This window comes from Lepisma saccharinum, chromosome 15, assembly GCF_977018435.1.
Source record: "Lepisma saccharinum chromosome 15, izLepSacc3.1, whole genome shotgun sequence".
NCBI lineage: Eukaryota > Metazoa > Arthropoda > Insecta > Zygentoma > Lepismatidae > Lepisma > Lepisma saccharinum.
This window is the reverse complement of record NC_139243.1, coordinates 67,501,622-67,526,494: the sequence shown is the minus strand read 5'-3', so window position 1 is coordinate 67,526,494 and position 24,873 is coordinate 67,501,622. Positions and strand designations below refer to the sequence as shown.

At 37.9% G+C, this 24,873-nt stretch overlaps 1 protein-coding gene across 1 annotated transcript in view; it reads left to right on the top strand.

The window, feature by feature from the left end:
• The window catches only part of LOC145999503 (uncharacterized), a 40,378-nt gene extending 28,089 nt beyond the window's left edge, over positions 1-12,289 (top strand). The window contains exon 3 of the mRNA XM_083136465.1: positions 11,680-12,289. Within this exon, the coding sequence (XP_082992591.1) occupies positions 11,680-11,977 (298 nt within the window). The 3' untranslated portion in view covers positions 11,978-12,289. The remainder of the gene's footprint in view (positions 1-11,679) is intronic.
• Positions 12,290-24,873: the final 12,584 nt, after the last annotated feature.

Here is a 24,873-nt window from a genome sequence, read left to right as displayed (position 1 = left end):
GCACAATCCTCGGCATAAACACTAAATGAAAGAGAAACACAAAATCACCCCTTCTAGTAACTTGACTTAAAAATGCCTCGTAATTAACACATGAAATGAACCCATTCAATAATCATAGAATCTTGTTAGCGTAAAGAAACAAAATGTTATTTTAGGATAACGAACAACAAGGGATTTTTAGTTTAACTAAGTTAATAGTTATAAAAAAGACGTTAAAAATTAACGTTAAAAACTGTACTTATGTATGCAAGTATGTTGTTCGTATTTTCCTTTCTTTAGAACTACGTTTCGGTGACTAACTATCCCCTTCTTCAGGTTCGTATAAAAAACTAGGTACATAACATGGTACCACGTCGAAATGTAATAAAAGGATAGTGGACAAGGGTTGGTGTGGATACATTTATGATATTATATACCCCCTCTAGACGTATTTGAAAAACTCGTAGTTCTCTAAAAACTTGCACAATTACCCTATTCCCATGTTAAGAATGTTAAAAGACTAAAAACCAGTATGTATCACTATGTACAACTTGCAGGTTCGGCTTTTCCTGCTGAACTGTGTTTCCTAATCTACGTGAAGGTCACTCTTCCAGGAACGCTTTCCTCTCCCCTTCATTTTCTTATTTCCCCCTCACTGTCACGTCACAAATCCAACGTGAATTCTCGTTCTTCTCGAGCAGCTTGGATAATTTCTGGAGTGACGTGGAAACCGATGTTGGGTTCAATCTTCCGGGTTTTATCCCATTTTTTGAGGAAATTGTATAGACAGACAGCATGCTCCCGGCCATGAACTGGCTTATAACATTTGTAATTCCTCAGGAGTATATTTTGTTCTGTTCATGCCTAATACGTGCTTTCGGACAATTAATTTACAACTGACATTAATCCACACTTCGTTCAGTGGGGACAAGGCACGTATTGTTTGAGAGGAGGGTCACATCTCGTTCATACAGGCTACCAGATCCAATCATGGCCTATACTTGAATTGATTGATTGTTACTTCGCTTCTTGTGCCACTTCTATCTGATTTGCTAAGAATGATGATATGATGAAATTGATGAATGGACACTCACAAACATTCATGCCCAGGTCAGGATTCGAATCCGGGGCCCCTGGCATCGAAGCGCAATGTGCTAACCACTCTGCCACGGTGGCAGGCACATGCTAAATACTACTTTCACAGATCATTTGGACATGTCAATTTCGATATACAAGTTCAGGGTGGCGACAGACCTGGAAAACCGGGAAAAGTCAGGGAATTTGAGGTGTCAAAGAAAGTCAGGGAAGTGTCAGGGAATATCGTCTTCATTGACTTTTTTTATTTATTTATTTAAAGATATCGTTGTTGATATCTGCACAGGAACAGGAAATCTCGTTCGTAAGTTTCGGCCTCAACTTTTAGGTCCTTTTTATGCGCAACACAACCACGGCGCCAGAAACCAGTGATGGCAGGAGGAGATAGAGAGAGAGAGAGAGAGAGAGAGAGAGAGAGAGAGAGAGAGAGAGAGAGAGAGAGAGAGAGAGAGAGAGAGAGAGAATCTCTTGCCCGGTCTTCTCGGCGGGAATTTTAAATTCGAACACTCTTTGGAGGAAAATTGTTATAACTTGGGCACTATGGGAGCAATCTACTTCGGATAACTTTTGTTTTGCAGGTAAAACATCAGTACATGCAACCGTGTACAATTCAGAACACCGGACCGAGAAAGGGGGGCTTGGGGGGGGGGCACGTACCCCGAATTTCAATGGAAAAAAACAAAAATCTGGAGTTTGCCTCCTCTTCTCCCGCTATTTTGGGGAGAAGGCGCGAACTTTAGCATTCTTTTCAAAGAATGGACATTTCTCAAGATAATGAAACATGTTTCATGTTCTTGGGTGCCATACAAATTGAATAATGAGCGAAAATGTGAATTTTTTTTCTTACGAAAAATATGTAATTTGCATTTTTAAAGGAAAATTGTTATAACTCGGGCACTATGGGAGAAATCTACTTCGGATAAGTTTTGTTTTGCAGCTAAAACATCAGAGCATGCAACCGTGTACAATTCAGAACGCCGAACAATGAAGGGGGTTTGGGGGGCGCGACCCTCGAATTTCAACGGAAAAAACAAAAATCTGGAGATTGCCCCCCCCCTCTTCTTCCACTATTTGGGGAGAAGGCGCGAACTTTAGTATTATTTTCAAAGAATGGACGTTTCCAAAGAGATTGAAATATGTTTCATGTTCCTGGGTGCCATACAAGTTGAATAATGAGCCAAGATGTGAAACTCTGTTCGGAAATATGGCATGGATATGTTGCGGAGAGGGAGGAGGTTGGTCATCAATGAATTTCCCAGGCTTGCTCCAGACCTGTGTTGAGTTTCCACCCAAACATAAGAGTATGAAGGTCCAAAAAGCACATTCATTTCGTAATCAGCACCATGATACCGTATGGTATCATCGGGGGAGTAAAGGTCAAGTCTCTAAATATTACGTGGAAAATGCATTGAAGTATCATTTTTTCTTGTCCGTATGGGAGTAGTAAGGGGACTTGTCAACAGATGGAGGGGATAAGAGCGGTTGGTGCCGTCCGATAGATGTCGGACGTCGTAGTAAGGAATTTTGTTGGTCAAACTGAAGGAACATGGAAACAAATAGGTTCCATTGATACATACGATTTTTGTCGAATATCGCCACCCGACAAAGTATCTCACTACAACATGCGACAGAAATTGCATGGACTGCAACATCCAACAAAAATCGCATGCATAAACAAGAAGAGCTTTAGACTGCAAATATGCTGCTGGAATTTTATTACTCTTCTGGCTCACTTCACCTTATTTAATGTAGCAGTGCTTACGAAGGTTTTCTTTCATCATCCTGACATATTACTGGTTTTGCACAAGTTAACATACGTTTACAATGACATTGCCCTATTCTTAGATATCAAGAAGAATCCAACCAAACGGGATATATACTGCTGGACAAAAAAAACGGACACCTTAATATTTGACATCTATTTTGCAATTACTTATGAATTACGCTCTCAGTTAAGTATTGAACAATTGAACATTCATTATTGAACATTTTCCATAGTTTTTCCGTTTATTATTTATTTATTTATTTACTCGTATTTACGTATTTGGAACACCTAGTAGGCTCAAAATCAATTTAATGAAATTTTGTTTTAAGTTATTGATTTTCAATTCCTGTTGATGTTATTTTGTTTAATGTCTAGAGAGCCATGAATTTTGGTTCATAGTAACCATAGTAACAGATATTATTGACATTGTCATTGCTGGTATTTTTCTTGCAAGTGTATTGTAAGTTTGCTAGCTTGAAAATGAGACGTGAAGAGATAGTAAAAGCAGTAGTTCTTTGCGATGATGGTCGTAGTGTACACTGTATTGCTAGGGTGCTAAATATGGCACAAAGTACTATCCATGAAGCTCTCAGACGGTATGATTCAACTGGTTCCTATGGTAGAAGACTGGGTTCTGGTCAGAAATGATGCACAACAGCACGGAAAGATCTTTTAATGCGTATCATAGTCTTAAGAGACCGTCGTACGACTTCAAATATTGTGGTAGAGCGTTTGAGAAATGTTCATAGACCTGTGGTTTCTTCACGAACAGTTCGTAGAAGACTGAATGAAAGTGGTTTATCATCTCGGAGGCCGGTTACAGGTCCCAGGTTGTTAGCACGTCACCGGAAGCAAAGACTGGAATTTGCTACAAAACACTTACATTGGAATGTGGAGCAGTGGGAAAAGGTTTTATTTTCCGATGAGTCAAAATTCAATCTACGTTCATCAGACGGGCGTGAACACGTGTATAGAAGACCTAATGAGCGTTAAGCGCAATGTTGTTTCTTTGAAATATCACCCTTTGGAGGCGGTGGTGTCATGGTCTGGGAAGATATCTCTTTACAAGGACGTACAGAGTTGGTTCTTGTAGAGAATGGGGCAATGGCAGCTTGCAGATATATTACAGAATGTGTGGAAGATCATGTAGTACCATATGCACCATTCATAGGACCGGACTTTGTTTTTATGCATGACAATGCGCGTCCTCACATTGCGAATATTGTCACAGAGTACTTGGACGAAGTTGCGATTACGCGATTAGAATGGCCACCACAAAGTCCAGACCTAAATCCGATAGAGCACGTCTGGGATCAACTGAAACGACATATCAGAAACCGCGCAATAGTTCCAGAAACAATTGAAGAGCTAAGACTTGCTATTCAAGAAGAATGGGAGCAATTGGACCAAAAAGTGATTACCAACCTTATTTGAAGTATGCCACGGCGGTTACAAGCTGTAATTGATGCCAGGGGAGGTAACACCCACTACTAGACAGCTTATATACCCCACCAGTACCAGTTAACAATATTAAAAAAAATATTGGTAAGATTTCCTTTTCTCTTTTTTTTTTTGGTAGTTTTCTGTAACTTTCATTTTTGTTCTAATTTATCTTATTAACAATAAATTTTAATTTGCCTTCTATTGAATATATTCAGGTTTTCTTATTTCCAATAATTTCTGCAACCTTTACTAATAATAAATACGTAAATATTTTAATATCATATTTACTCGAATCATTCAATCATAAAAGCAAATCACTTTCTTCAAGAATTGACTTTTCTCTGCCAGCCCTGCTAAATTTTCACTTTCCATCTACTGATTTATACGAGGGGTGGTCAGAAAGTAATTTCCGAATAGTAGGGACATTAATTTTTCGCAAACGCCAAAACCGTGAAAAAAGCAATTGCTGCGAAGTTATGTTTAGGAATGTCCAGTGATGTCTGGACATATTTTTAGCGTTCAAAATATCGAAGTAATGCGAATTTGGCATAAAATGCGAATTGTTGGCATTTTTAGCGATTTTTTTAAAAAAGAAATGCCCTATAACAACGAAGAATTCCATGAAATCCAACATTCTTGTCTTTTCTAGGCCATGTTTGTGTACATAGAACATGCAAGTTTTCCAACATTTTACTATAGAGTTATACGTGCATGGAATAATTCCGACAGCCACATTAAATCATGTATTTCCCACGATTTTTTCAACTTCTATCAAAACCATTTCCATCACACAGCAAAGTGGCAGGGTTCTAACAGGAGATCGAGAGATATCTAACATCACACGGGAGCCACTTCTTCGTATTTGTCACACAAGATATGTTTTGAATTACCACGCTAAGTGCACACCATCGGCATTTGTCGAGCGAGTAATAATGGAGCTCAGTCGTTAGGGCATCTGACTACTATGTGAGAGACCCGTGGTCGATCCCCTGCGGGGGAGAACCGGGATGTTTTCCACCTATTCAAACTGCTCCAGCACCCACCCAGTATCATATGAAGCTGGTACCTTGAGGAAACTTTAGGGATAAAGGTAGCCAGGAGCATGGTGCTGATCACATCAACCCCACCTTCAGCCGTGATCAAGAAAGTGTGGGGCCCTAACTCCACACCCCTATACCCCTTCATGGAAAAGTGCAGGGGAGTACTTTACTTTAACTTCCTCAAGAATCTGTTCCAACATATCAAACTGTCACGAAAATACATAGACCATGTGACCTGCAATTTAAAATAATAGTTTAGATGCACAATGGAGTATTAAGTTTTGGTATATTTGGCAGATAAATGTTCTAAAACCAAAACGCGAATTTTCGGAAACTTAACACTAACAAGTAAAAAAAGATAATGCCAATTTTGGTGCCATAATATATCGATATCTGTCACGTGAGATTGAATGATTTTTTTTTTTTTGGTGCGTCGCCACTTATGGTCATTGTGCACCCTTCAGTATACAAGTCGAAAATTCCATTATCTAAAACCCGTCCTTAAAATTTAAAAGGGGGTATGGAAAATAACTTTCCCAAAATCACTTTCAAGATATGAAACTCTCACGAAGAGGCATAGGCCATGCGACTTACAATTTGAAACAGTAGTTTTAAAACACCATGAAGGTATAATTTCAGATATTTGCCAGAAAATGCGCTAAAATGAAAATGTGAATTTTGGGAAAAATAACACCGTATAGTAAAAAATTAAAAAAGTAAGAAAATACACCAATTTCAAAAAGAAAGTCAAAATATCAAGGTCCCTACCGATTAGGCATAAATAAAACAAGAATATCAGTTGTAATTTATTGCATTCGTAACAGTGATTCCTAACCTAATTTTCGGCATAATCACCACCGTTGTTCTGGCATTTGTCGTAGCATGGCACTAAATTTTATATGCCCATGGTATATGTGTGACAGCAAAGACTGCAACTATATCTACCGCAGCGTAGCTGTCAAATCCTTGCCCTGCCAGAAACCTCTTCAGTTAAACAATGATATGAAAGTTGGTACATTCAAGGCCAGGGCTGTACAGGGAGTGGTCCAAGATCTCTCACCTGAAGTGATGCAAAGGGCCCGTGTGTACACAGCTGTATGGGGTTGTGCACATTCGATTGGCCTTCCGTGAATTGTCTGCACCATCGTCTGACCATACTATCACTCACGACGTCTGGTCTGCACACCACACGATTGCTGGTGTCTCTGTGGCAAATTCTGAGCATGCAATGTAGGCTACATCGCAGTCGGTGGGAGACTGTATGAGAGCTGCAATCTTTAACCTAGAACTGTCCTAAAACGGCTGCATTGCAACTGTACCAGATTACAGCTACATGCCACTTCTTCCTGCCTGCATGTGTGTGTCTCGCTCTCCGACCATTATTATTAGAGTGTTCCTGTTTTAATGTGTGGTTAGCCAAATAAGGTACCTATACAATGCAATTCTATAAATTCCTTGTGTTAAATTTCTAATACCTATATACCCTTTTCATCAGCATTAATGGTATAACTGCTTGTTGCCAGTTTCACAGTACTTCATTTGGATATACTGTACTGAAGCAGAAATCCCATTGATAATGTAAGGAAATATGACACTTTATTTTGTTCGATTCAGTTGTTTCACTCATATGCAAGAGTTAAGTTGTTTGCTTTACAGAGAAGAGAGAAGTAGTTTTATGCATTGAAAAATGAGTCCGCACTCACGGTTCTTGCAAGCAGAGGGTTCCAAATCTCAGTGGACACTGGAAATATCAACATATTATACCGAGAATGTATAAGGAGACTGATAAATTACAAATTGTATATCTTAAACAATCACTCTTCTCTGTTATCTAATTTAGTCGTAACTTTAAAAAATAATCAAGTATTTTATTTTAAACTTACTGCGTATGACAAAATTCCATAATCTTTCCCTAGCTTGTGAATTGTAACAATTTTCCAAATTCACTATTTTGCAGTTTGAATTTAAATCATAGAGAATAAAGAAATTAAGTCAATTTCATAGAAGATAATATTGGTACTTAACAAAACCATACGTGGCTCTCTATGAGTTTATTATTTCCATTTGCAAAAACATCAATTTAGTTTAGTTTGTAATTGTCAGGGGAAAATGTAAATTTTGTCCTGGAAAATCTGGAAAAGTCAGGGAATTTCATTTCTGCTTGTTTGTAGCCACCCTGAAGTTGCATTTTCTCTACTTACATTCATTACGTCCAAATTTTATCCTAATGGATAATCTCGGAACGCAAAATGTTTTAATTGACTCGAATTCAGAATGACTAATATATACTTGACCTACATTTTTTAAATGCAAAGTCTGGCTGACGAAAATGTGCCTCAACACGAAATGAAAATGCAATTTTCATTAGATACACTAAAAATGCTGACCAAAGCAGACTTTATTATATATTATGAATAACACTGCACATGTAATCCTCTAACAGGGTTTTCTTCGGAATGAGATTCGCGAGGGCTTAATAGAACTAAGTATCATTCACTACAAAACAATAGGGCCTCCCTGATGGCGCAGTGGTAGAGTCGTCGCCTTGTAATCAAGAGGTCCCGGGTTCGATACCCGTTGGAGGCGCATAGTGGTTCGGATCCCACTTTAAACTGTAGGTCCAGTCCAGATTAGCCTTACTGTGCATAAAGTGGACTTAAAACATCAACTCGACTACAAAGCAATAGCTATAAACATGAGATAAACCTGAAAAGAGGGGTTAGTATTCACCATAAGAGAAGTGCAGCAGGTAAAACAAATACATATGTAAGGAAGAGATGTGTAAGTGTAAGTTTCTATGTGAAAATTGATTGAGTAGTAGCACTAGATGCTTTTACGTCAGGGGTCCCAGGTTCGAATACCGGCCTGGTCATTGGTGTTATTTTTGAATCTTCTATTTATCATATGTTCACTCATCTTCATCGTCGCGATTTCAAAAAAACTGGCAGAAAAGCGACGCTAATGTTATGTTAAGATGTCAAACCTGTGACAAGCATACAGCAAAGTTGTGTGAAGGATTGACTATAAGCTTCTATCACATTTAATCTAAGCTCACACAAAGATAGCGACTGAGCGAACCAGAGCAATGCAAAGCTAAGAAAGCACTTAATCATTGAGAGTAGCAATGAATTTCAAGGCTGCAAATTTCTGCAAATGTCAGAGTTTGAACTCTCAAATAATAATTCTTATATGACGAATAGTATCATGTTGTAAGCCAGTGGGGATTTCAGGTGCTTTGCGTATTGTTGCTTTTCGAAATAATTTTTGTTGTTACCATTCTTGATATACTCTTAAAATATTCTTCATTTTACAATAAGTTCTTAATTAGTTTCGGCTTTTGTTTCAAGTCCATTTTATGCACAGATAGGCTAATCGGTATAAAGTGGGATCCAAACCTTTATATGTCTCCACCGGGTATGGAATTCAGGGCCCCTTGATTACACGGCTTGACGTTATTACTACGTCATCCTGAAGACCCTCCGCAATGGGTTACATGTGCATGGATTAACGTAAATTCATTTTAAACATATTTCGGACACTAAATAAAGTTCATTATCACCACAGATTGGAAATTAGTTTTTTTGCGAATAATACGAGGAATACCTATCGTTCTTCTCTTGTTACTATTCATTAGAAAATAAGAATTATTTCATTTCACTCTCACGATCTATCGTTGCTGTTTGTTGATTGACGAAACAACAATGCTTCAAGCTCAAAAGCGGACACCGAAACTTAGATTTTTGTTATTTCACGCCATTGTTCTACCAGTTTCCGTTAATTGCGATGATGAAGATTAAAGATGTGATAGGTGGAGGCAGGATGAAGACCAGGTTCAAAACCCAGCTATTGGACTTTGAAGCGCATTACGCTAACCAATTTGTCACGGGGTTGGTTTTCAGTTCATCAAATCACTCTATTCGTCATTCAAATTCCAGAAGTAGCAAAGCAACGTAAAATAACGAAAACAGAAAACAAGAACATATCTACTTATCATCACCCAGCAAATCGACACACTAACCTCTTCTGGCATTCGTTTTGCAGAATGGCCTTGAGGATTAAAGATCGCCATCTTCCTGGTTCAGCTTGAGACAATTCAGATGCCTTATCAAAGCTGTCCTGAAGCATACAGGATTTCTATACCACTTCGCCGTGAGGTCTACTATTACCTTTGCCGTTGTTTGTACACATGATCATATTTCATCAGATTACATAATTCAACATATGTCACTGTTCAGCATATTAAGAACAATTTTTAGAGAACACAGAGGCAGTAAACCCCACCAAGCGACTCATTTACTTCTTCCTAGCCTAAAGTTGAGTATCACCATACCAAAAGGTGGCAAGATTCCAAGGCTTTTTGGTTTCAGTATTTATGTTCAGTAATAAGTCTGGAGTCTGGCCTCTCAAATTTTGACTGTCCAAGCTAAAGCTCTTATTTTCTCTCGCACCTGCACTGGTCTATAAATCTAGGTTCATCCTTTCATCAAATGCAGCACACTTTTCATTTTTATGAGTTTTTATATACATAATTTATTTGTATCTCAATAATATAAAAGTTAGAGTAGACAGCATTTCATTGTGCTTTGGTACTGTACCAGTATTGAGCAAATATATTAGCAGTAATCAGAAGGCTACACTTTAAAAGTAGCTTCTCTACAGCTACAGTTAATCTTCCAAAAATGTAACTTTGTTACAGCTACATCTATGTTTACCAAAAATACACTTCCTTCTATGTGATAATGGCCACTTTACTACTTCTGCATAAGAAATAAACCAACCATATGGATATTCAAAATAATTGCTTAGCACTTGTACTTACTAGAAAGTAGGTTCCATTATTATTAACATGAGACTCTCAGTGGCAATAGATACCAAATCGAAATATTAATGTACATTGATAATATCTTCCAAAATGATATAATTTGGACTTTTTTATCCAATAAAAATTGCGTTGAATGCAGTTGTTTTTTCCTCCTTCAACCTGTGGTGCAACAGCCCGTAAGGTTCAGGGTCTACCAAATGACTGCCTGTCTCACTCCCATATGCCTCAGCAGAGGTGGTCAGCACAACAAACCCCCAGTCGTTGTTGTAGGTATCCATGACTGGTTTATGCTACTTATTCATAGCTCCCCAATTTTCCCACGATGGTGAGTGGCCATGGTCCCATGCTCTGGTCGAAATCCCATGAGAAAAGTTGTTACAGTTACCCAGGATACTTGTACCTGTAAATATGTAGAGAATATTTTTGGAAGCAATTGATAATTTCTGTGGCATTCACCTTTACAAGCATTGTAGGCCTCCCCAATGGCACAGTGGTAGCATCGTTGCCTTGTAATCAAGGGGTCCGGTGGAGGCACATAGTGGTTCATATCCCACTTTAAACTCTAGGTTTAGTCCCAGTGAGCCTTACTGTGCATATAGTGGACTTAAAACACCAAATCAAAAAAAAAAAAAAAAAAAAAAAAAAAATTGGAAGCATTGTAAAAAAGAGAAAGTTGAAAGGTAACATGTACTTGTGCCTAATAAATTTTATTGGAGTGGACATAGTGTGGCTGAAAATGTCAACTGAATACAACACCTAAATCATTTTCTGAAATACTTGAGCCATCACCCAATTAGGACTACTGTGAATGTTTTACTTTTGCAAATATACAGCTTCCAGAGATTGGTCCCCAGCCTGCAAGAGACTTACAAGTGTGAGTTCATGTAAGACCAGGGGCCTACCTTGAGCACTGAGAGAGGGATGAGACCTAGATGGAGTTCAGAGGCTGAGGGCATGTGAGGATGGAGGTTGACCTTGAGCTTTGACACTGTGCAGTGGCAGCCTTAAGTCAAATGGAGGTCACAAGTAGATATGGTTGTAGTAACTCTTTTTTACCCCGCAACAGAAAGAAGAAAAGGAAGATTGAATGAATGTAACTATGCGAGACAATGACAACATATTGTCACACTATTGATGTGTACCAAGCTTTATGGCCAACCTAATGAAAATTAAAGCAAAGATATGAATATTTTTTGACTAAGTAGTAGAAAAAATATTATGTATTTATTCTTGCAGGAGTAATATACATTAAATTAGGCACACAAAGATTTACTACATAGAACTTTAAGTGAAAACTCATTCAAAGTCAAGCCGGCTCAGTAGCTCAGTGGTAGAACAATGGCATTGAATGCCAGAGACCTGGGTTCGAATCCTGGTCCAGCCTGCATTTTTTTGCTGAAAGTTCTACATAATAATATGTACGTCACCTTCAACAGTCTATTCTACTCTCCTTTCTTTCCATTGATTTATACATGTCAGTCTTTCTCATTATTTACTCAGAAAGTGAAACTACATTTGTATCATATTTTTTTCAGCTACGTCATCAAGAACACCGTGGAAGAACAAGTAAAAGATGTCCCAAGGTCAGCTCCACATTTGCCAGTGTCTGCAGGAAACTTAAGAGAACAAGAGCAGCCAAAAGAAATTGCAGAATGTATTAGTACAAATGAAAAATTAGAGGCTGAACCTGCAACAAAAACCCTTGCAAGCAAGGCACATGTTGAAGGTTCCAAGCCTAATAACAGGAGAAAGCAACGTATAGCCCCCATTTCCAACAACACTTTCCCTGACAAAGGTGATTTTATAACCCATGAACCACAGATGTTTTTTTAAGGATTCAGTTTCCAAGAAAACTTTTGTCCATGAAGCTGAGCATAATACATTTATGAGTGTTCCCACACAAGAGAGACATTTTAGTTGTTCAATTTGCAACAAGTATTTTGCCCGTAAGTTTCATCTTAATGAGCATGTCAAGGTTCACACTGGAGAGAAGCCTTTCAATTGTTCAATTTGCAATAAATATTTTGGCTGTAAAGGAGTTCTTAGTGTACATATGACTGTTCACACTAAAGAGAAGCCTTTCAATTGTTCAATTTGCAATAAAAATTTTGCCCGTAGAGGAGATCTTAGTATACATATGAATGTTCACACTAAAGAGAAGCCTTTCAATTGTTCAATTTGCAATAAATATTTTGCCCGGAAAGGAGATCTTTGTGTACATATGACTGTTCACACTAAAGAGAAGCCTTTCAATTGTTCAATTTGCAATAAAAATTTTGCCCGTAAAGGAGAACTTAGTGTACATATGACTGTTCACACGAAAGAGAAGCCTTTCAAATGTTCAATTTGCAACAAAGATTTTGCCCTTAAAGGTCATCTTAATAAGCATGTGAGACGTCATACTGGAGAGAAGCCTTTCAATTGTTCAAATTGCAATAAATATTTTGCCCGTAAAGGAGATCTTAGTGTACATATGACTGTTCACACTAAAGAGAAGCCTTTCAATTGTTCAATTTGCAATAAAAATTTTGCCCGTAGAGGAGATCTTAGTATACATATGAATGTTCACACTAAAGAGAAGCCTTTCAATTGTTCAATTTGCAATAAATATTTTGCCCGGAAAGGAGATCTTAGTGTACATATGACTGTTCACACTAAAGAGAAGCCTTTCAATTGTTCAATTTGCAATAAAAATTTTGCCCGTAAAGGAGAACTTAGTGTACATATGACTGTTCACACGAAAGAGAAGCCTTTCAAATGTTCAATTTGCAACAAAGATTTTGCCCTTAAAGGTCATCTTAATAAGCATGTGAGACGTCATACTGGAGAGAAGCCTTTCAATTGTTCAATATGCAACAAAAGTTTTGCCCTTAAAGGTTATCTTAATAAGCATGTGAGGGGTCACACTGGACAGAAGCCTTTCAATTGTTCAATTTACAACAAAGATTTTGCTCGTAAAGAACATCTTAGGGACCATGTGAAGGTTCACAATAAAGAGAGGCCCTTCTAATTGTTCAATTTCCAATAAATATTTTGCCCCTAAAAGAGATCTTAGTGTACATATGAATGTTCACTCAAAGGAGAAGCCTTTAACTGTTCAATTTACAACAAAGGTTTTTCTCCTAAAAGCCGACTTAATGTGCATGTGAGCATACAAAGAAGCTTTTCCTATGTTCAATTTGCTAAGATGTTTTGTCTGGAGGTGTACACTTAATGTACACATGAAGCTTGACAATCAAGAGTAATATTTCAAATGTTTAATTTGCAACAAATGTTTTGGGAATAAAGGACGTCTTATTTCGCATATGTGCATTCATGCTAGAGAGAAGCTTTTCAATTGTTCAATTTGTAACAAATGTTTTGGCTGGAATGATAAGTTTAATAGAGACATACGAGGATGTTTCATCTCAAAGAGAAACTGTATTTATGACAAGATTTTCCTGTAAAGATAACTTCAGGGTACATATGGGGACACACTTGAAACAAAATCTATTAATTGTTTAATTTGAATCAAATATTTGGTAACGGTAGGGTAAGCCGGAGACGGATTTCTTAAAATTTACAGGAGAAAAGACGAGAAAGTACTTACGGAATTGTGTTCTTGAGGACTTTCCGAAGCCGGAGGTATTGTTTTTTAGAATCGTGCTACGTTTCTTGCCCGTAAATAAGGTATTTTTCGTCAATCATGCATCTCCGTTGTGTGATAGCTCGTGCCGCCATTACCGTCGACTACGTGAATCAAATGTTCCGTGCGTTTGGTTATGTAACCCCCTCACAGTGTAGCAACCACGCGGTAGTTTTACAAGATGACGTGTGAGCGGGTTTTTTGTTCCAATTTAAGGTAACACTCTAGTTTACGTCCTTTTCCTAAGGAATACGTGTCATATATCGTTGGAAAGCTTATTTTATAAGGAATTGAACAACGTAAATCCCAAAGGTAGGAAAAATTTCCTGAAAGAGTAAATCGAGAAAAACCGATGTTGTCCGGATATGCGTAATTGAACGTACTAAGGAATTTTTTAGATAATGAAGCACATATTTAGGGGTGAAATGAGTGCTAATGGAACCTAACCTAACAGGCCTAACCTAACCTCGTAGGCATACCTCGACCCCGTGAATGGATAGTGGGGCTATCGTGAAAAGAAAGTGTAAAAAGAAAAAGGTACTTTCCCGGAGAGATGCCGGGTGACGCACCACGATCGCTCACCGCGAACGCAAAGAAGCAATCACCATGCAGATAAGGACGTAAAGTAGAGTTTAGCCTCGATTTCCGCTTAAAAACCTTTTGTGAATAGTTTGTGCGGCATTTATCGGCGCACCGCGAACGCAAAGAAGCAATCACCATGCAGATAAGGACGTAAAGTACAGTTTAGCCTCAATTTTCGGTTAAAAACCTTTTGTGAATAGTTTGTACGGCATTTATCGGCACACCGCGAACGCAAAGAAGCAATCACCATGCAGATAAGGACGTAAAGTACAGTTTAGCCTCAATTTTCGCTTAAAAACCTTTTGTGAATAGCCTGTGCGACATTTATAGGTTCATACGTTTGGCAACACTGCACATCATCTGACAATACTGCATATCTGCTGACGACAGACAACGTGAGTCAAAATTTGCCCGCAGAATTAGCAACGACCAATAAATGATTATAATGTTAAAATTAACGTGTTTTTCATGGAAAAAAAGTTATTGCCAGCTTGAAAAATCTCCCACTATGCATATGAGGTAAGTAGCAATGAGTTTTATTTGAAAACAACCGAGTATTAAGTGTCTCCGGCTTACCCTACTGTTACCAAATATTTTGTCTGCAAACATAAAGTTATTATGCATGTGAGGAGATTACACACCAAACAGAATTCATTAAGGAAGTTTTGCAAACATCGGTATTTCTAAATGGATTTTTAAATAGAAATCTCTTGACTCTGTGCACATCTCACATGCTTCAGGATTTTGACATCTGCATTTCAGAATCAATTGTCTGCACATCAGGAGGAACATCTCTATGTCCAGCAGGGATCTCATCCATGCTTTCAAACATGCCACCAGTAGTTGAAAGATAATACCGATATTTGATTTTTAACTGACAAACCAATTTTTATGCTTATTCCTTATCCAAGGAACAAAACAGAGATGGAAGCTGTCATAACAGGCTCTTTAACCTGTACAGTGGGAATCATTTGTATTCCCAGACAGTGGGGAAGTTTTTCCTTGCAGACAGGTAGGACGCTGTCGCTGGGTACGAGCCAAGTGGTGTCGGCAATGAACAGCCTCTCCCCACCCCCACCTGGTGCACTTCTAATCACAGGCAAGCTGCAAAACCAGTTTTTGCATGCTCACAACACTCCTCTAACAGCATTCTCCAAAGGAAATATATAGGGAGTAATTCATTCGTAAGTGTTTCGAGACGAGTGAAGTATTTATTACTTTTAAAGCACATGTGATTATTTTTTTTAAAAATATATATATACAATAATAAATCTTCACCACAGTGCGCAATGTCAGGTCAAGATGATAACTCATCTGCCAGTAGACCAAACAGGTGTTCGTTCTTGAGTTTGAATCTTCTGAAAATGATCCTTTATATTCAATATCATCAATTTGTTTTTATGTTTAGAAAGGAAGGTTACAGATTACACGACACAGTAATTTACACAATTACCTTCCATGTAAGAGGAGGGAAGGAGTGGCAACTTGAGAAGCACTTGTTAATTTCCATTATTGTCCCAAGTATTTTATTATCAATAGTATAAACACAAAGCTAAGAAAGTATACATTAAGCATATGCCCGTAATATAACTCATCAAATTTGCTAAATGCAAAATTTTGAGCTATTAACTCATCAACATGATTCGTTAAAAGTTCGATTCTCACTGGACGACTATTTTTACGTATAAATTTTAATGCAGTTAACTATTTTCCAAGCGTGTGACAGAAATGAAAATGAATTATTGAAAACTGATCTGAAAATGTCCTCTCCCACGTATAGACAGATTACAGACAGATCAAGTGCTTTTTGCATTCAGACTTTGTAAAATTACTTTGTAAAAGAAAGCCAGTTGTAGTATTTTGCCCACAATGTGACTAAGACAGTTACATTTTATGGAGTGTAACTGATTTGCATAGTTTACCATTACTTTAAAGAGTAACGATGTTATTTGCATATAAGCTAAACCTCGTAGAACATGTAACATGCTTGAACTGAAGACAGCCTTTCCTCGTCTTTATCCTCAACAGTGAACATTCATTTTCAAAAATTATAATAAACTCACATGAAAATAGACACGAAATTGATAGTGAACCTGAAAAACCACATCATCCAAAATAACCCACATTGCAAATGTATACACATAACTATTAACTTAAAAAAAAAAAAAAAAACTTTGAGTAAATCAATTGAACTTCTTACCATGGGCGTAGCCAGAATTTTTTTGTGACAGAGAGGGAATGGGGGAGGGCTGAGGCCATCTATAGTCGAAATAATATAGAATTGAATTGTTGTTTTAAGTCCACAAACCCCTCCCGACGCCCATGTTCCTTACCCGAAAATGTAACCTGAGGCACAGTTTATTGTTTCACAAAGTAACTACTTTCGTTACTTTAAAATCCTGACTGAATTTGCTTTGCTGGGAGCAAATTTCTGCCAACAAACCTTCACACACATAGCTATAAATTTTGGTCAGTTTGGACATTTTCAAACACTGCGTAGGTTAGATTCCTGAGGAGCTTAGAGACGGAGACTCACAAGAGGGTTTAAAATATGGAATAAATATAGTGCATAATTTAGATGGGGCGCGTGATGCTAAGATGACGTCACCAATTGTGTGTCCATGATCACTGCAACAAATGTAGATCCTTTTAGCTGGAATTGTTATAGAAGTTGGAAACTCCGAAGGATGGTTAGCTATTGGCACACTTTAAAGTCTAACTAACAGAATTTTGGAAAATACACTTCACATGTTTGATGCACAGAATATATATATATATATATATATATATATATATATATATATATATATATATATATATATATTTGTCAATGAATTTCTTTGCCATGTGTTATGAAGAAGCAAGCAGTTTGATCATGACCGAGAAATATTCATTGACATACCTTTCTACGTTGTTGGTATCCAAGTGCCCGTGAAACGCTGTAATGAGTGCATTAGTTTAGAGCAGGATTACATGATAAATAAAAGTATTTTCTATACATCCAAATGTGTTCCCTTATTCTAAAAAAGCAAAACTCCCGGTTTAACTTGAATGCCTCTCCTAGCTCATAATATAATTTATTTAAAGAAATGTAGAGAAGATAGAGTGCAACATGTTCTTGTCATTTACGTATTATTATTCTAATAAATAAAATTTATGACACAAACTTTTTATGCTTTCTACACTAATAAGCTAACCAGATTTCGGTTTGCAATAATCAATCATGTTTCTACCATCAATCACAATCTATAATGTCATTAAGGACATATTGAACTAGTCTCTGGTTCAAACTATGGGCGGGTTTGAATCGGATATATTTTGAGTCTTGGCAACACTGATTGAAGTTAGGCGCGATTTAACGTTTGCACGGAATCGTCTGGCATTATTGACCATAACGTACTTGAAATGTTTTGTCAATAGCTTCATTTGTGTTGTTTATGTTGCCTAACTCGTGAACATTTTCGTGCGATGATTTTTTACGATTTTCAACGTGGATTATCAAGACAAGAGTGCATCGATCAACTTACTTCCACATTTGGCGATGAAGCCCCATCCTTTGCCACTGTGAAACGCTGGTATAACGAATTTAATCGTGGCCGCCATTCGCTCACCGACGAGATTCGCGAAGGTCGTCCAAAATCAGTTGTTGTTCAAGAAAACATTGATGCTGTGCAAAAGTGCAAAACCTAATACTGCAAGATCGTCATGTGACATACTGTGAGATTGAGGCAACCATAGGCATTAGTTCCACCAGCATATATAAAATATTACATGATCATTTAGCTGTGAGAAAGGTATGTTCTCGTTGGATCCCACACAATTTGACAAAAACTCAAAAAGACGCTCGCGTCAATTGGTGCAAACAAATGCTCAATAAATACAATCGTGGTGCTTCAAAAGACGTATATAAGATTGTAACAGGTGACGAATCATGGATATATGCATGTGAGCCAGAACGTAAACAGCAGTCGACTGTATGGGTGTTTCAAGATGAACCCAATCCAACAAAATTTGTTCGCGCTCGAAGCACATCGAAACAAATGGTCGCCTGTTTTTTCGGGAAAACTGGTCATGTGGCAACTGTGCCTTTAGAGGAACGTAGAACGGTCAACTCTGAATGGTACACAACAATTTGTTTGCCAGAGGTCTTCGGTCAAATACGGAAAATAAACAAACGCCGTCGGATCATTCTTCATCAAGACAATGCCAGCTGTCACACATCTCGTCTAACAACCGACTTTATGAACAGTCAAAAAATCGAATTGATGGGTCATCCACCGTACAGTTCTGATTTGGCACCCAATGACTTCTTCTTGTTCCCGAATGTCAAGAATAAATTGCGTGGACAACGATTTTCGTCGGCGGAAGACGCCGTTGATGCGTTCAAAAACCATATTATGGAGGTGTCTCAAGAAGATTGGAAAAACTGCTTTGACAAATGGTTCGAACGGATGCAAAAGTGTATTGACCATAAAGGAGAATACTTCGAAAAACAATAAAGCAGTTTTCAATGCCAAATTCCTGTTTTTTCATTGTTAGGCTCAAAATATAAATAGTGACCCTCGTATAATTGTGACCAAGCGAAAAGTGTCTTTGGTATCATCTCCCATTTTTGCCTTATCAATTCTTTATTCCTGTCATCATATCAAAGTATAATTTTCCATTGTTAGTGGAAAATCAAAAGTAAGGAATGCCTAGGGTGACCAGACATACACATTCAAAAAAGAGGACAGAGAATAGGGAAAAAGGAGGACAAAGCCATGAAAAAGAGGACACCTCAAAAAATGGTAAAATATTTGCCATTACTCATAATTTAATCAATATACTTGTAGAAATCTCACCAACACTTTGCTCACAGATTCTTCTCCGATGATCTTTTTCAATAATTTGCTCTTACCTTTAAGCAACAAAAGCAATCTCCTAATCTATTATTTAACACATGGCAATCATAACTACGAATAGCTATAATTTGAAGCACAGAATTTTACTCCATTTCCAAGTCTTGGATATTAGAATGAAATATCCCTATAAAAATGCAAATGTAACAAGTAAGCTTCGCTTTAACGTATTTCCAAAAAAAAAAAAAAAACTAATAAAAATTTTAGGTAGTTTAGATTTGGTCAAGAAATATGATTTTAATGCCACGAACATTTCCAGCACTCTTTCAACAGCAGAGGAAAGTGACAGCCACCTTACACTTTACCTCATATTCGTGTCTTCCATCCTTTAAATGCTGGATATTTTCTTGGAAGATGATTGTTGAATTTACACTTTCGTTTCGTTATTTCATAAAAGTAAGTATTACTTAATCAAAATTCTCACTACACGTTTCTGTATCACATAAAAAAAGTAAAGTGCTCCCCTGTGCATAGCACCACGCCATGAAGGCGTATAGGGGGTGTGGGGGTAACGCCCCACACTTTCTTGATCCGGTCGTGAGTGGGGGTGATGTGATCAGCATCACGCCCCTGACCGCCAGGTACCCATGTTATTCGACGCTGGGTGGGCGCCGGGGCCGCTTCCATCTTTAGAAAAGTTCCCGGATTTGAACCGGCCGGGGATCGAACCCGGGACCTTTAGCATGGTAGTCAAACGCGTTACCGACTGAGCCACCGCGGCTACTGTATCACATATTATGTACAACTAGGGACGTGAAGTTTTCGTTTTAACAATAACACCGAAAAGTTTAGGAAAGCAAAATAAAGTTTTTAAAATGTATTTGGGTAGATAAAGGAGGCAAGTTTTCGCGAAATAACGCGAATTGTTCCATTTTTCAGAGTAACACTGAATTTTACACATTAACGCGAAAAACGCCGCAAAATATTGAATATAAACTGGGGATAACTCTTCTTTGTAGTCTAGCAGGGGATAGCTCGATTCAAAAGAGATTATCACGCTTCATTTATTGTAGTTTGGCGCAGACACGACTGACAGTGTTTAACCTCGTCCTGAAATAGAATTCGCTTGGGGGGGTCTTCCCAGAAGGAAAATTTTCAGGGAGAAGCACCTGTTGTGCTTCTGGGGATGAAGGGCCCGCGTGTGTGTACACAAAACTGTATTATGAGGTCGCAGAGGGATTTTCTGGCATTGTTAGGGAAATGTCATGTGTATGATTGTGTTAAAAAGATTTAGGTGTTATCATTCAATAAACATTTCATATTTATTGGCTGATGAGATAAAATAGTTTTCCAAACACAAGCAAATTGGTAATTTCTTACAAAGGTCAGCCATATTTTTTTTATCATTAAAACAAAAATTTGACTCAATTTTCCAAAACTAAGACAATGTGAAAATCGTAAGCAAAAAAGGAACAGTAATTAATAACACCGAATTTTGCCCTAAACCGTGAAAAATTACACCGAATTGCAGTAAAAAATAACATCGAAATTTAGGGAAAAATAAAACGAAAACTTCACGTCCCTATGTATAACTCGTAAAGGAACTGGCCGACCTCCGTGAAGTGATTAGCACACCGCCACAACACCATGGGTCCCGGGTTCGAATCCTGGCCTGAGCATGGTTGTTTTTTGTGAATGCTCCTCCATCTAAATCATAATATCTTCGCGATTAGCCAAAAGTGGCAGAAAAGCGATGCAAAATAAACCAAATCAATCGATCGAAAAGGAACTGCACAGACTATATGCGTTCCAGCAGTCTGGAATGCGCTCGGAGGGCGAACAACGAGTTAGATAAATACGAATGACTCAGTCGGGAAAGTGGTCGTGTTCCGCTCCCAGATGCTAGGTGAATATTGCTCAAATACTTAACGCGCCCCAAGTGATATATATTTTTTTTTTATTTATTTATGCTTTGCACTTCTACAGAGGATTAAACCCCCTATTACAGAAGGCGCACACTGTGTTTGATTAATACAATAGAAATTACATGGAAATATACAAACACATATTCATTCATTCACGTACAATACATATAACATACAACATACAACATACAACATACGTAACGCATGAGATATATATATATACTTATCTACATACATTTAGGCAAGAGGTTTATATGTAATTCACAAATATTGCACACTGTAAATGGTAACATTTATTTTAAACAATCTATATTCTATCAGAGTTTCTATAGCACTGAATCTATTATTCTTTTATATCTGTCAAATGGAAGTGAAAAATCCACACATTGATTGTTTGCAACAAGGATATTGTAACCGTGACACATTCTATTTATTGGTGAGTTTCTATATTTCTGAGTTTTTGAAATTTTAGAAGTTACATTTTTCACAATTTCATAAGGATCTTCATTTGGGTTTTCGGGAATGCCGAAAATTTCCACTGTATTTCTTCTCCCGTATTGTTCAAGTTCATCAAGTTGCAACTGCGTCTCCTGAAGTTGTTTCTTGAGTTGAGTGTTCTCCTCTTGCAGCCGTTCCACCTGTCCAAGACATGTGGCGATGGTCTCGGATTGCTTTTTTATTAAATCAACACTTTCATCCAGTTTTTGATGAGCATAATCCAATGATTTGCTCAATTCCCGCTCTGTCTCTTTATTTTGCTTCCTCAGTTCCTCCACTTCCTTTGATAGCGTTTGCAATAGTTTGTATACATCCATTATAGACGGCTGACTAATTTCACTTGGTTCCGAAACACTTTCAAGAGATATACTACTGCGTCTATCCTTTACACAATTTTTACACCACCATACTTGTTTCGTAGAATTTATAAATTCTACATCTGCGTCTTTCAGCTGAACACATTTCGTATGAAACCAATTAACACAGTTGCTACACTGTATTTTTGATAAAAGTTCTTGCCTCGAAACAGGTTTCGAACACACTGCACACGCATTCATGCCGAACGATTGTGCTCCAATCGTGCTGTATAAACGATGTGACTACACTTGTCGTTGAAACTGCTGTTCTTTGTTTACATTGTATTGAGCGACGAGAAATGATTAAATATATCACTTTACATTACTAGTTATGATGATCGTTATGTGTTGAAGCATTCTCTATGCAGGACATTTGCTTTCGTCGATGCTATACTCTTTCCAAAAAAGGAGGACATTTACAGATTTCTAAAAAATCCACCCGGACGCCGGACAGACACGTAAAAAGGAGGACATGTCCGGATAAAAGAGGACGTCTGGTCACCCTAGGAATGCCAGGGAAAGAGCCTACCCCATTGATTGATTGATTGAGTTGGTGTTTAAAGTAAACTTTATGCACAGTAGGGCTAATCGGGACTGGAGCTACAGTTTAAAGTGGTATCCAAACTACTATGGGCCTCCACAGGGAATTGAACCCAGGACCCCTTGATTACAAGCCAACGATGCTACAACTGCAACATCGGGGAGGCCTAAAAGGCAATAAAAGTAAAGTTCGCAGTCCATCAATTCACAACAAAGAATTAATGAAAATCATGTAATATTAAGTGGCATTTAGAAGAGTGATAACATGTTTGTGGAGGGGTCGGGGCTTCCCCGAGACGTAATCCATTTCTCTCTCAAAACATTGAAATAAATTACCATGACTTCTGTAAAGTTAATATGAATACATGCGTGTAATTTTACTCTAATCGTGGATTGGAATTACAAATTAAAGTGGGATCTGAACCACTACGTGTCTCCACCAAGTATCGAACCCGAGATAACGATGTTACCGCTATGCCATTGGGGAGGCCCTGCACATGTATTGATTAGGAATTACAATGACAAACTATCAAGCGATTTTAAACTGACAACATGCCATCCCTCGTGGCTGAGAGGTTAGCACATTGCGCTATGATGGCAGGGGTCCCAGGTTCGAATCCTGGCCTGGGCATGGATGTTTGTGAGTGTTCATTCATCAATTTCATCTAATCATCACTCATCCCCATCTTTGAAAATTAGTGGCACAAAAAGCAAAGTAAATTATAGAAAATCAATAAATAATTAACTTACAACATAACTGGTTTAAAATTACATCTTTACAAATTAGGCAAGACGGCACATATAAACAAGTTTTTATTGAGGTTTGTATGTGCAGAAACATAAGCAATTATCATCACTTGATGTACAGAGTAAACATCTTTAAAATATAGTTACTGGAAACAAATTGTGTCCCTTCCCTCCACCGAACAGTCAAATCCTCATGTGTAGCTTTGGGCCTATAGCAAGAGCAGTCTACATATTAAAACGTCAAAGAGCAGTCTACATATTAAAACGTCAATACACCCCACCCTTTGCTCCTTAGGAAAGACACTGATAATATAAAGCAACGAATGTATAATATTATGTTACAGATCATGCCAAAAGATCTGTTTAGCCTTCATGTATACAAATTATTTGCATTTATCTAGCTATGTGCACAAGCAATTAGAATGAGTGATAAATATTCAAGTCCAACCAGTGACTTGTTTAATTGTTTTAGGAGTCAGTAGTTTTTCGTTTTCTACAACGTGTATTTCAGAGTAGGCTATGCAAACGAAACTTGATGTGTGTTTGTGCTTCTGGGAACATTATTACCTCAGTGTAAATGTGGAAGATTTTGACAGTAGCCATAAGTTGAACATATTTTAAGAGTTTGAATAATATTTTTATCCTTCTATTCAACACACTGCACAGATTGCAATAAAAAAAGAAGAAGAAGGAATATTTGCAAGTTTTCAGATATCTTTCTTTACTTCTAGGTCAATAATCTGTGCTAATAAAAATCACACTTCTGAAAATTGAATTGAATAGGGAGAATTCAAATTGAGAAATTTTATCACCATTATTCCCAGGTAAGCATATATCGAGTGAGATGGTAAAAAGGTAAAGTGCTCCCCTGTGCTTAGTACCACGCCATGAAGGCGTATAGGGGGTGTGGGGGTAACGCCCCACACTTTCTTGATCCGGTCGTGAGTGGGGGTGATGTGATCAGCATCACGCCCCTGACCGCCTTTACCCCCCAGGGTTTCCCCCAGGTACCCATGTTATTCGACGCTTCCAACGTTAGAAAAGTTCCCGGATTTAAACCGGCCGGGGATCGAACCCGGGACCTTTAGCATGGTAGTCAGACGCGTTACCGACTTTTTTTTTCTTTTTAAATTTTCTTTATTGAAATAAGCTACTACTTACACAGATTTTACATTTGGACGTGAATTTCAAAGGATCACATGTAGGAAATTTGCATACAAGGCTTTACAGGTTATCTGATCATTGTGATAATATTGTTCACTGGCATAGAATTTGAATGACAGTTTTTGTACATGAGGTTGGTTGCCAAGCACATAATAGACGTAATGTCCTATGAGAAATTGCACTGCACGTGTTCTTGTGAGAGGAAAATACTGAAACTCTGGAGTTAATAAATGGTTCACCGTGAAGTCATTCGGGGAACGGCGGCATATGATTCCAAGTAACTTCTTAAGGTGTTTCCAATGTTCCACGACTGTCGCACATGTCGTCAGTCGATGCACTAAGGTGTCGTCCTGTGCACATTTGGTACAATGGGAGTTGTCTGCCATAAGGTATCTCTGCAATCGTACTCTAGTGACGATAGCATCGTGTACAGTTAAGTATGGAGCGCACTCGA